Below are 12,332 nucleotides of genomic sequence, written 5' to 3'. Positions count from 1 at the left end.
AGGATGTAAGTCAAAAGCACCCTCACCAGGGTTTAGTGACATGCTTCCTGGTTAAAGCAAAGCTATTTCTGGTAGCAGCCCGTTTGGCCAATACCTGGCATGCGGTGAATGGTTTAATTCTCCAGAGGAATGGGGGGATATCAAGGACAGAGATCTGAAGACTGAAGGTGTTCCCCTTGAAATGCAGCAACTTTGGCTCTTCCAGGAGCTGTCCACCTTGATGCCTTTCATCTGAAACCACTTCCTATGGCGCAGGAAAGAGAAAAGAGGCACAACAATGAAGTAGCCAATTTCTGCCATATTTCTCTCCATAAATAGGTATACTCCCTACCTATGTCTCCCAGAAACAGACAAACAGCAGAATAGACCCATGCTTCTTTGCTACCCCCATATCCTTGCAAGGTCAGGACTGGGGACTCAAAGCTGCTGACTAATAAGAATCTGGGCAGAAAGAAACAATTGTTCTTCATTATTTGCTAAACACACCAGGCCCTTCTTTAAAACTAAAAGACCTCCCCTGCCCCAAGCGAAATGTTACACTGTTGAGCTTCCACAAGTGTGTGAATTTCATCTGCTATAACCATAATCAAGGAATGTATACATAACTTTTTAGAGATTTTATTTATTTATTTGACATAGAGAGCTCAAGTAGAGAAGCAGCAGGCAGAGGGAGAGGCAGAAGCAGGCTCCTCGCTGAGTGGGAGCCAGATGCAGGGCTCTATCCCAGGACCCTGGGATTATGACATGAGTGGAAGGCAGACGCTTAACCGACTGAGTCACCCAGGACCACTGGGATGTATTCAATTTTTACGCTGAAAGTTGAACAACAATTTCACCCTTTCACCCCTCTACCTCTTCATATGTTCACCACGAATATGGACATTATACAATACTTATTCTTTGGTTCAAAATAAATATTATAGAGTGAATGTATCCTATTTATTTTTAGTAACGTTCATTAAAGTTATGCCAAAAGGCGAAGAAGAAGGTTGTTTTATCAAGTTAGTTTTAGCTCAGAAAAAATAAATCAGATTCCTGAAGGTAAATACTCCTGTATCCTTTGTGGAGAAATCTTTATATTTAATACAAACACAATTCACCTACATTCTATGGAGCAAGCCATTTTAACTGGTTCCAAATTTGTGGTGTCTAGAATCCTATTGGAGAGATGATAAGCCAAGTAAAATAACCGACATGAATTCTTCAAAAGGTTAACCTGCCATTGGGGTGAGGGCGTTCATGTTACTGGAGATAAGAGAGCTCCCTAAATCCGTTTCTTAAAATCACCATTAACTGACTTATAATTCCCTTGCAGAGGTACAATAAATAAGAAAACTGAGATCCTTTAATTATGTCCTGTAATCTTCCCAGATTCTAAAATAGATTGTGAGAGTCAGGCAAGTAGGCTTATAAATACAATAAAACTTACATTTCAATTATCAGCAAGTAAAAGCAGCCCCAGAGGTTATCTTACTGGCCCTTGTCTAGGTGCAGAATAACAGGAATAAAAAAACATGTCTTACTAAGACACAGCTGTCCCGCTTTTACCTGTCACATACCCACACTGTTAATCAGTTGTTAGTAGTATCTTTTCTCAGGACGAAATGATTCAATTCCAAGGTCATTTGCTCCAGTTATTTTAATGAGAGGGGTGTTCCTTGGGGGCTCTTAGGTCAGTGCTGAACTTTCTGTGATGTAGGAAATGGTCACTATCTGTGCTGCTCAATATGCAGCCGTTGGCCACAGTGGCTATTAAGCATTTGAAATGTGGCTAGACCGAGGAAGGAACTGAGTTTTTCATTTTCATTAACTTAAATTTAAATATCCACATGGGGTTAGTAATTACTGTACTAAACAGCACGGTCTTGGTAGTTCCTAACAGTGGGGGTCTCTGGGAGTTGGGCATGACGACATAGTAGCTGGCCTCTGATGGCGACTGCAAAGGGTGGAAGGATCATGGCAGTATGGGGGGGGGGGTAAAGAATTCACTCCAAAGGCTGAGTGGAGATCTTTACAGATGCTGACCGCTGGTTCCTTGTTGAGATTTAATGAGTGTCCGCTGGAGCTATACCTGAGCTGGGCTCGAGTTTACAAAACCTTTTCTGCCACCAGGGATCTCACAGTCTAGTGAGAGGCTCAGAACAATGGGCTTCTGATGATCATATCTACATATATATATACAAATAACGTGTCTACCTAGGAGGTCAACGCAAGACACAGGCTATAGCCTAACCCAGATGGGAGGAGAGGCCAGAAAAAGAAGTGGGAAATCACCAGAAGAGGTGATACTTGAGCTGAACCTTGAAGTAAAGATCGGGGATGGGCCCAGGAAAAGGAGGGGGTGCGCACTGGGGGCAGTGAGCAGGGTTTGTGCAAAGGTACCAGGCGAGGCAGATCTGGGACAGGGTAGGGTAGAAGGTGAGTGGCTGGAGGTGATGAACATCAAATCATGAATTTTCGCTTCCTGTGCTAAGGACTTTGTATTTAATTTTAGAGCATGGATACTTGGGTTTTAAGGTGTATAAGAATTTCTGGGGGAGTGCATGTGCTCAAAAGAAGAATCTTGTAAACCAAAAATGGAGGCACAGGACACCAGTCACATTTCCATGTGGTTTTGGGTGGGGTACTCGTCCTCTTTAGGCCTTTGTTCCTTAGCTGGGCTTATTTCTGGCCAAGCAACACCATCAGCCTGATACTATTAACCTCTGTGCAATTCTAGTATGAGATTAGAAACAAGGACCAATAAGTAAGCTACTTATTAAAACCACTTGAAAGCTACACAAATAACAACAATGTAGACCCTTCGAAAGCTACACAATAACAACAGTGTGGACCCTTCCACCTACATTTGACTGGGCTGTTTAAAGCATACCCCCTTTCTTTAAATAATCTAACTTGTCTGAGTGTACGGAGAAGTAAACTGAGGTCAGAAGATGAAGTGTCTTGTGCAAGAAGGCACATTTCTTAGCGCAGGGCTCGGCTACTTTAATATTTAGAAACGATAGGGAGCACCATCTCACTAGAAAGAGAACTGTAGTTTTAAATCACATGTACCTTACTTACAGATGAAAACTGAAGCACACCCCTCCCCCAAAGAAAGGCCGCTTCCTATTTACAGGGTTAGTGACGGAGTGAAGACCAAAACAGGGCAACTTGACTGTGGTCTGGTATTTTTTCTACATTTTGCTGCCTTTTTCTATTCTGTACTTGATTTTTTTTTTTTTTTTTGAGTTATGTGAAGGTCAGACTGTTATTAACTCTATCCCGTAAATAATTTTTCACTGGTGCGAGATATATATAAAGATGACATAAGTCAGTCTGTATTTGCCCTACGGTTATATATACTGCCTAAACAGTCCCTGAAATGCAGCGTGGAGAACATTAGAAATTTTTAATAGATGTCCACTTACAATTATCACAGAGGAAAATGGTACCTTTTAGAAATTCCTGCTTTACGGCCCCCAATTTAAATACAACCATGATTTACTTTTGCTTTTTTTTTTTTTTCTTAGCTTACTTTCTTCTCCACACATTGGACCCACCATATACAATTAACAGTGTCTCATAATCTTGCACCAAATATTAAGTAATCATAGTTACTCTGTAACCAAACAAGTAATTATTAAAATGAAGAAGCCCAATAAAGAACTAATCATTGTTATTTCTAGATCTGTGAAGGCACAACTGGCTTCAGAGTTAAAGACACTCCTGAGTACAAGCTTTAAAACACTCTCCAAAAATAATAAATTATACTTAGCACAGAATTCCCAGTTATGCCTACAACCTACTGTATTCTTTTCAGGGCTGGGCCTGGACTCCTGTATTTTTAAATGCTTTTTAGATGATCCTGATGTCCAGCTGGGTTTGAGAATCAGTGATACAAACAGCTCTGCTGAGCTAGTTCTGAGTCACTCAGTAGATGTATCTGCCCGAGCGTGAGGGCCGGTAGTCACTGCTTTTTCCTATCCGCCTCCTACATGACAAGGACCTTATGTTAGAGCTCCGGTTCTATTGTTAAATTGATATCTGCATTCATTAAACTAGGAAATAGGGTATCTGGCTAGTTTATTTCCTATAAAATGTACCCAAAGGCTATGGTTGGTGGTGGGTTCCAGTCTGTCTCCCTTTTCATTTCACCCTGGGGGCTGCTAGCTCTCCAGATCCTGGAGCTGTGGCCAGGAGAAGCCTGGGCTTTGTGCCTCAGTGAGCTCTTTATGTTGATTTAATGAGACAGGCAGCAATATTCAGGTGTGCTTCAGGGATACTAAAGCAGGCAGTCTAAATTTACATATTTATGAGACAAAACTGTTTGAACTTAAGCACGTGCGTGCACATGCATGCGTGTGGCCCCCCCACCCCGACACACACAGAAATTATGTCACTGCTGTGTTTTCCTTTAAATGCTTTACATGAACAATATTTCCCAAGGTTGCATTATGGATAAACACAAGAACTACATCTGGAGGAAATCCTTTGAAATTAGATTCTAAATCCACATTAATGCCAAGTAAGTAATGAATACCGAGAGGTACTGAATAGGAGGTCTGGGAGCAATGGAGAAAAAATCTAGTTGTGTTTCTGTCTTTCTTTCTCAGATGGGGCAAGCATTTAATTCCTTGCTTTCCCTGAGTCAAGGTCTGTTTGAGCTGTGTGTGTGTGTGAGTGCGCGCGTGCGTTTGTGTGAGACAGACACAGAAAATGAAACATGGACAGTAACATAATCTAGGTCTTAAGATGTTACCACCATTCCTCAACCTTTGGTTTGAAGTCACCAAAGGAGATGATGTCAAACACACACATGCAAAATGGTCGCTCTCATTATCGCAGAAACACAGAAACAGGAAGGACAAGAAGTCATGGGTTGTTCTCTTATTCTCCTCTCAGCTTCAGGCAAATTTTTATTAAAAACAAACAAATAAGGCACCTGGGTGGCTTAGTCAGTTAAGCCATTTGCCATTGGCCCAGGTCCTGGTCCCGGGGTTCTGGTGCTGGGATGGAGCCCTAGGTCTACCTCCTTGCTCAGCATGTAGCCTGCTTCTCCCACTCCCTCTGCCCCACTCCCTTGCTGGAGCTCTCTCTCTCTCTCAAATAAATAAGTAAAATCTTAAAAAAAAAAAAAAAAGAAAAGAAAGAAAAGAAAAGAAAACATATCCGAGTTGATTTAGCTTCCCAGAGATAGCTGTAGATGTATTTATCAGAACAGATCTTCAAAAACCTGAAACTAAATTATCTCCTACCAAGGTGTCGGAGGTCTTTTGTTTTTGTCATTGAGAGAAACCGGTACTATTATTCAGATGAAGTATCCCCAGAGCAAAGGGGAAGCCAGCACAGCAGCCCCTGCAGGAGGTAGAGGGGAAGAGGGCAGGCCTTGAAGGAGATAGGGTTTCTGTTCCAGTACTAAAACCCCAGGACTACAATTTGGTGGGACCATTATGTCACCAGACCCTCACTGGTTCTAAGAGGACAGAAGAATTGGGTCTGGAAGCTGTCCTCCTTCCAAGGTTTCCACTGAGAGGGTAGATTTTAAATATTCTATTAGATATAACTTCACTGAACTATGAATGAAATGAAAGACCTCACCATGATCTTCAACTAGGCTTCTTCCCCGATTAAGAGGACAATCCTAGCTGGGCACATACGTGTTGCGATTTCTTTGTGACATGAAAGATGCACTATAATAAACCCCGGCAACTACTGCAACCAAGACTGTGTCTGTTTCCAAATCCCAACAAACATTTTTAACACTATGATAATGGAGGTGAATTCCAGGATGGGCAATTTCAGCAGAAATGCTCCTTGAAAGATGACCCATTACTCTTGATGAAGAAGTCAGGGTTCCATCCGAGTTCCAGAACATGAGTCATCACTGCATATAGTATTTTCAGCTCACACCACACAAGTTGGGGGAGCTCATATTAACGTGTGAAGTCTGCTAGAGGTTCAAAAAGTGAACTGTTGCTAAGGCTTTCTTAAAGTGGAACAGTTTTAATGGGTTAGTAACTATATAATTTTCCCTTCTAATTAAATACCACGTACCAAGCTGTGAAAAATGTGACATGGATGATTTGGGATGTTAAGGTGGTTTAAAGCAACCTGGGCAGAAGGCCCGGAACATGTCCACTTATTAGCAGGGTAAAAATCCAGAAAGCCAGATTCTCTCAGAAACAAAACCCAGAGATAAAGACCGCAGACTGCACAGTTGTGTTGCGAAAAGCTACAGGTTATGTTTTAATCTTTCTGTGGGCCAGAAAAGTTATTCGACCAAGGCTGACGGTCTCTCACCACCCCAGGGGGAAGCATGGCCTTTGCTGCTCATGACAGCTGTCACATACATCCTGTCAATAACAAGTACAACCAAACCCAACTTTAAAATCAGCTTTATTGGACATAATAGGAGAGAGAAAGAATCACTGAGGTAAATAGGTTATGACAAATGGGGTTAAGAGTATTTCTACTGGAAAACATTTCTCTAATGCAAAATTATAGGGTTTTAAGAAGTATCTCTAAATGATGAAATAAAGATAATTTGGATTCAATTTAGAGGGAGAATACCATTTTCCCCTAGCACTGACGAAGAAGGGTATATTACCCACAGGAAAGGAGAGTGGCTTGAAAAGCTGTGTTTAGGGCCTCGTTTTCGTGACTTTCCCTGCAATTCACATTCATCTGTGAACAACTGAGCTGTGGTAGAATCTGATAGCAATCAACAGGAAGGAAAATAGATTATCTGAAAGTCACTTAGTTTTTTCTTTAAGCAAATGTCGAACTCACTAGTATAAAATATACATCAGCATTATTCAAAGTGAGATCAAAATGGCTATGAGGGCCGACTTCCGAGGCACCTGTGCTAAACAGACCTTCACAGGCACACTGGTCAGCAGTGGCTTATACCCGTATGAGCCCAGAGGCTGGAAATCCTCCCAGGCCCCCTGTGTTCACTCCAGTTTACTCAGCCTACAAAATCTGGCCAAGTCACTGAACATCCCACTTGAGTCATGAGGCATTCAGCTGTAGTAACGACCTCAATTCATTCTTTATTTTTGGTTGCCGAATGTCTGTTAATGTGTTTTATCTTGGAAAAGACGTTATTAGGGGTGGTGAAAACAGATTAAGGTTATCAAATAGCAATCACAGGATGACGTTTAACGACTCACATGGAAGCTCTTTCCTCTCCAAAATGGTGCCCCTCTGCAAAAAGGACCTTTTATGAGCAGCCTTTCAACATGACTGGTGCTACTTAAGAAAGAGGCAAGGTTCGAGAACATAGGTCGGCAGTGAGTCACCTTTCCTGGCTTGTGTTAAGGATTCAGGTCACTGTATCTCCTCTGTTGGTAAACATGAGTTTTCCAGCTTAGTGTCTTAAAAGCTAGTTACTGAGGAAATGCTCTGCATAATGGACTTAATGATCCAGGACTGGAATAGCTGAGATCTGGGATGAGGTGTGTCAGGAGAGCTAAGCTATTTATATCTGGGCAAAGCTTACACAGGTACTTCTGCATTATCTTTGCTGCTATTAATAAACGTGCACTCTTCATGAGTAGCTAATTTAAAATGAGTCTTAACGTGATTAAAAGTACCAAAAATGGAAAAGAACCTTGAACTACCTCTGCCCTCGTAGCCCTAATTATTAAGAGACTGTGTATCCAGGATATAATATGACTGCCCACTGATAGGATTTATAACTGTTGTTCCCTAAGTATAACCTTCAGCTGTTCAAGCAATTTTCTCACTGCCTTCTGCACATCAAATAACGCTTGCTGTTCCTGTGGCTTGTGCCGTTCTCCTTTCTTGACATGGCAGCCCTTTCTCTTTTGCCCTAAATGGCAGCCATGAAGGTTCACAGAGGGCTCTCAGAGACTGTTCTCCAATCTATTGCAACTGGGTCTCTATTTTCTGAATTCTGACTACACTTCCCAGTCAGTTTATAATTCAGCACACAGTGTTTTCTATATGTATTTATGTAACTCTTCTCTATTTTTTTTAAAGATTTTATTTATTTGAGAGAGAGAGGACGCATGCACATGAGCAGAGAGAGGGGGCAGAGGGAGAGGGGGAAGCAGACTCCCCGCTGAGCAGGGAGGCCCCCACGTGGGGCTCGATCCCAGGACCCTGAGATCATAACCCGAGCCAAAGGCAGATGCTTAACCAGCTGAGCCACCCAGGCGCCCTGACTCTCCTCTATTCTTGGGTGTCATGTCCTCAGACCTCAGCACATTGTTGGACATATGGTAACACACTTCTTGCTTCAGGATAGGCATCCCCAGTAAGCCAGTGATGTGGCTCCATGTTGCAGACCCCCAGCAATAGAATTCTCCACTGATACTGATCTTTAGGAAACCCCACGCTTTCGTGACACCAAAAGAAGAATTGTAGAGAAAAGGCTGACCTGAAATGCCCAAGGGGTATTGTCCACACAGTAGACTCTCAAGTTGTAATCCAGAGAGTTACAGGACATGCAGCCAAAAACCGCCACCTTGAGCTGCTTCACGGCACAGTCTGTGATTGGTTCTCCAGTGAGGGCGTACGTCCCAAAGCTGTCGAGCAGCACGTGACATGCAAAGGGGTCCAGAAGGCAGTAGCAGGATGTGGATTCATCCTCCACTGACATCACTTCCTGTGGGGAAAAGGTGTAGGAAATTCCCTCAGCTTCGAAATAAGATGCGATTTAATAATGACGTTGCATGGACAGACACGATTTTTTCAGGATATTTTTACTGTCCTCATTTCCTTGATGTTAAATACTCTTTTTCTAGCAAAGTAACTGCTTATATCAGGGACTCAAGAAATAGTTATATTCAGTGTGTTGGAATGTTATAGTTTACAACAAACCTCATTTCCAAAGTTCTCCTTTTTTTCCGTTAATTTGTGCAGCAATGGATTTAAGAAAACTCTTAAATATTAACACCAGACAAGCAAACTCTGTCTTGAGAAAGTTCTATTTCTGAAAATCTCCTTTCAGTATCCTTAAGGTAATATTTATTTTCCTTCAAATATTTTATCCTCTTCCCACCAAATTCATTCACAAGGGACCATTAAATAAATGGTTTTGATAAGATATTCAAGAATATTTCACCTTCCCTGATAAGAACTTTGGTTTGTGTGACTGGTTGGGTAGAGCATAAATATAACACCATCTGGATGAAAAGCTTGTGAGGACTTGCTCCACGGCAAAACTCAAGTGGTAAAAATCAAGGCAAAGAAACTATAATGGAAAAGAGAGCCAAATCCGGCCCCTTTATGAACCCCACGGAACTTTGTGCCCGGGAAATGTGCCCCTGGCTGGATGAGGACTGAATACATAGCAGAATGCATTTTCAACAAAAAGTACAGGCTAGCTGCAGAGATAGCTGGTCAGGGTAAATGTAATCCATTGTCGCAACTGGGAATTTTCTTCTCCTAAAGAAACAAGATATTCCTTTTTACTTCTTTTGCCTGAAGCACCTCCTGGGAGGCACTGATCCCAGGCCTGGCTGGAATAGGTCATTGTGTTCCAGCAAGATAATTCACCTGCTTTCATGCAAACTGACTTCAGACAGACATAAAAGGAATCCCTATCAAACAGATAAATCAGAGGTTTCACTTAAAATAGTAATAACAGTGCAATAGTTGCTGTGTCTGTTTCTCCTGTTGTTTCCCTCCTCATAAGCTGCCTCATTTTCTTGTCTTGTCTCTCTTTGGCTCGCCCCTTAGGCTGTATCGCTTTCATACACTCCTATACACAAGGCAACGGACGCTCAATAATTCTCAATGCATTCATTAATTCAACAAAATATATTTCGCATACATTTCGCAACTGCTGTGTTGCTGAACATTTCAACATGTTCTCATCCCTACGATGGCAGAATCAGAGAAGTTTCTTTTATGAACACATCCTGGATGCCCTGAGCTGCCTCCCGATCTCCACAGCGGCCATAGGGAAAGTCGATTCAGATGCAGACATGGTCTGGGAGGAAGGATGGAAGTATAGGTTTTATATACCAGGAATGGGCACATAAGGGGATAAGTCTCTGAGGAGAATTACAAATGTATTCTTAAACCAAAGAGAAAAGCTCTGGATCCTCTCCTGCTTCTCTTTTGCATTATCATGGAAAAACACCAGCCAGAACCCTGAAGATACTGTAAAGCCCATGCCGCCAGCCCTCTCAAAAAACAAGAACATGCTTACAGGTTTCACAGCAGACTTGTGTTAAAAGAGGTAAGTGTAAATCTATCGCATAGGTGGAAGCTAAACCCTATTTTTTAAAAAGGAAGACTAGGGTTTTACCTCCCACTTGCCCTGCTGCGTCCTCTTCTTTAAATGGATGTTCCAGTGCTCAGAACTGACGTCCGCACAGTGTGGTATGGTCAGTGCAAAGGGAGTGGTGACGATCATGTCTGGGGGGCCACAGGTGACTTCAGGACTCAGGAGCACCTCGGATCCATCGGACTGGAGGCTTTATGGTTGGGAGAGGATACAAGAAGTATGTAAAGAAGGGGGCACATTTGAATGAGAATTTAGTTATATAGACTGGGGCTTTCTTGAGGCTTCCTGGCACTACAAGCGCCCAGAGCTGGTCTGGGCAATAGCCATTTATCCTGAATGGCTCAAGCACGAAGACTGAGTTTAGCTTAGATTTCAAAGCTAAGTTTTAACACACAAAATAACAGGTGCTTCTTCAGAAATACAGGGCGGAACAGAAGACAGCAAAGACCTGGCTGGTGTGTTATTCTCCTTGATAACATTATCTGTGACCAAAGCCGAGAGCTCTGTAGGAACGACTGCTCTGGTAATCTTCCCATCCGATTCCTTCCTCCCAACAACCCATTCTACAAATATTTTTAATGCTAGTAAGTGATAAAACAAATTATTACAGAACAAAGCAACCCTTGAGACATACCCAGATTATGTCACTTCTGGTTTTGAAAACATTTGTTTTCTGCCAATGCACAAATACATAGGTTACATAGTGACAGCAGAGAAGACGGTTATAATGTGAATAAAATACATAGGTACATAGCTTTCAACTCTTCACTATTTAAGTTCTAAATCTAAAGTCATTCCACCCCAACCTAGTGTGGAGAATTTTCTGTATTGTGAATTATTCACAATGGGAATGCAGAGTCATGAAATGATAAAAGGAGGTGAAATTTAACTAAAGGGAAATGATATCTTTCAATTTCTTGTCTTTTGGTTTTAATCTCTGTCCCCAAAAGTAAGGTGGGCTGGTTTATAGGCCAGCAGTCAGTGAGAAGAACCCACAAGTCTGCTCATTCTTCCCCAACTGCTTCTGTGTTTTTGAACAAGGTATCTGATTTTTTTGGGGGGTGGGGGGTGTATTTTCACTTGTAAGAAATACAGTGACCCAGAATATAGTCCATAAAGCCATTTAGGACTCTCAGATGAGCAATGCTATATGAGCACGGCGATTGGTATTAAGACAGAAGTTTGCTCTTACACGACCTAGGAAGGGCATGTAGATATGTCATCCCTCATCAACAAAGCCACCCCTTGAGCAAGATAAAGATGAAATTTAGCACCAAGAGATGCCACCTATCCCATGGTCTTGTATAAACAGAACAGTTTCCTATGAGGGCATCTAACATGTTACTAGTTTCCGAGTGGCTTTTGTTGACATTGTGCGTTAGGCATGGTCCTACTCCAGCTCATTATCTGTAATTTACTGCTGCTTTAAAGTCCAGACACAGAAGTGGGCAGGAACATCTTCTCTCCACTGTATCTAAAACAGACCTGAACATGACTGCAGTGTCCTCCCCACTTCAGGAAGCCCTGAAGCCACAGTCACAAAATCCAACCATCCCCCTAGGCAACCGTAGTCCAAAGTCGACGATTCTTCCCATACAACCAGGGCGCAGGGGGACCTGAAAATAGTCTGCATTGGCCTTTAAGCAGAGCAGGTGAGCGAGACGGGCGGGGTCGGTAAGCAGTGTATCAGCAAGTAACAAACGTGCGCTGAACAGTCTGGATACAATATACTTGAGGTTTGGGGGCGAGCGGAGAAAAATAAGGTAAGATTCCAGGGTGAGCTCTAAGCAGCACGGGGTGGGGCAGCCTGTCCATGGATGCCTGCCAGCAGCCATTAGAGAAGGTTAAGCGCTTTTCTTGTCATTGCTGCTTGCGTTTGTCACAGACAGGAATAGCAGGGATGCTTGGGAGTGACCGATGACAAGCTCTCCTAAAAGAACTACTTAATTGCTTTCAGAGACTCATCCCCCTTGTTGAACATATTGTTCCAACATATGGGAATTTGGGGAATTATTTAATGCCAAATGAACTGAAATCAGCTAATTAGATGAACTCTCACACTCGTGAATAGCGAGGCTCCTTTCCGTGA

General features: G+C 42.4%; 1 protein-coding gene across 10 annotated transcripts in view; it reads right to left on the bottom strand.

Moving 5' to 3' along the window:
• Positions 1–12,332, bottom strand: part of UNC5D (unc-5 netrin receptor D) — a 529,170-nt gene that overhangs the window by 26,934 nt on the left and 489,904 nt on the right. For all 10 annotated transcript variants that reach the window (XM_032838130.1, XM_032838133.1, XM_032838131.1 and 7 more), the window contains 3 exons: positions 10,265–10,433; positions 8,387–8,614; positions 95–244 (listed from right to left, as the gene is read on the bottom strand). In XM_032838130.1, the coding sequence (XP_032694021.1) occupies positions 95–244; positions 8,387–8,614; positions 10,265–10,433 (547 nt within the window). The remainder of the gene's footprint in view (positions 1–94; positions 245–8,386; positions 8,615–10,264; positions 10,434–12,332) is intronic.

This window comes from Lontra canadensis, unplaced genomic scaffold (genome assembly GCF_010015895.1).
Source record: "Lontra canadensis isolate GAN:19392208 unplaced genomic scaffold, GSC_riverotter_1.0 scaffold102, whole genome shotgun sequence".
NCBI classification, from domain to species: Eukaryota; Metazoa; Chordata; class Mammalia; order Carnivora; family Mustelidae; genus Lontra; species Lontra canadensis.
Note: the sequence above shows the minus strand (reverse complement) of the source record. Positions and strands in the feature narration are given on the sequence as shown.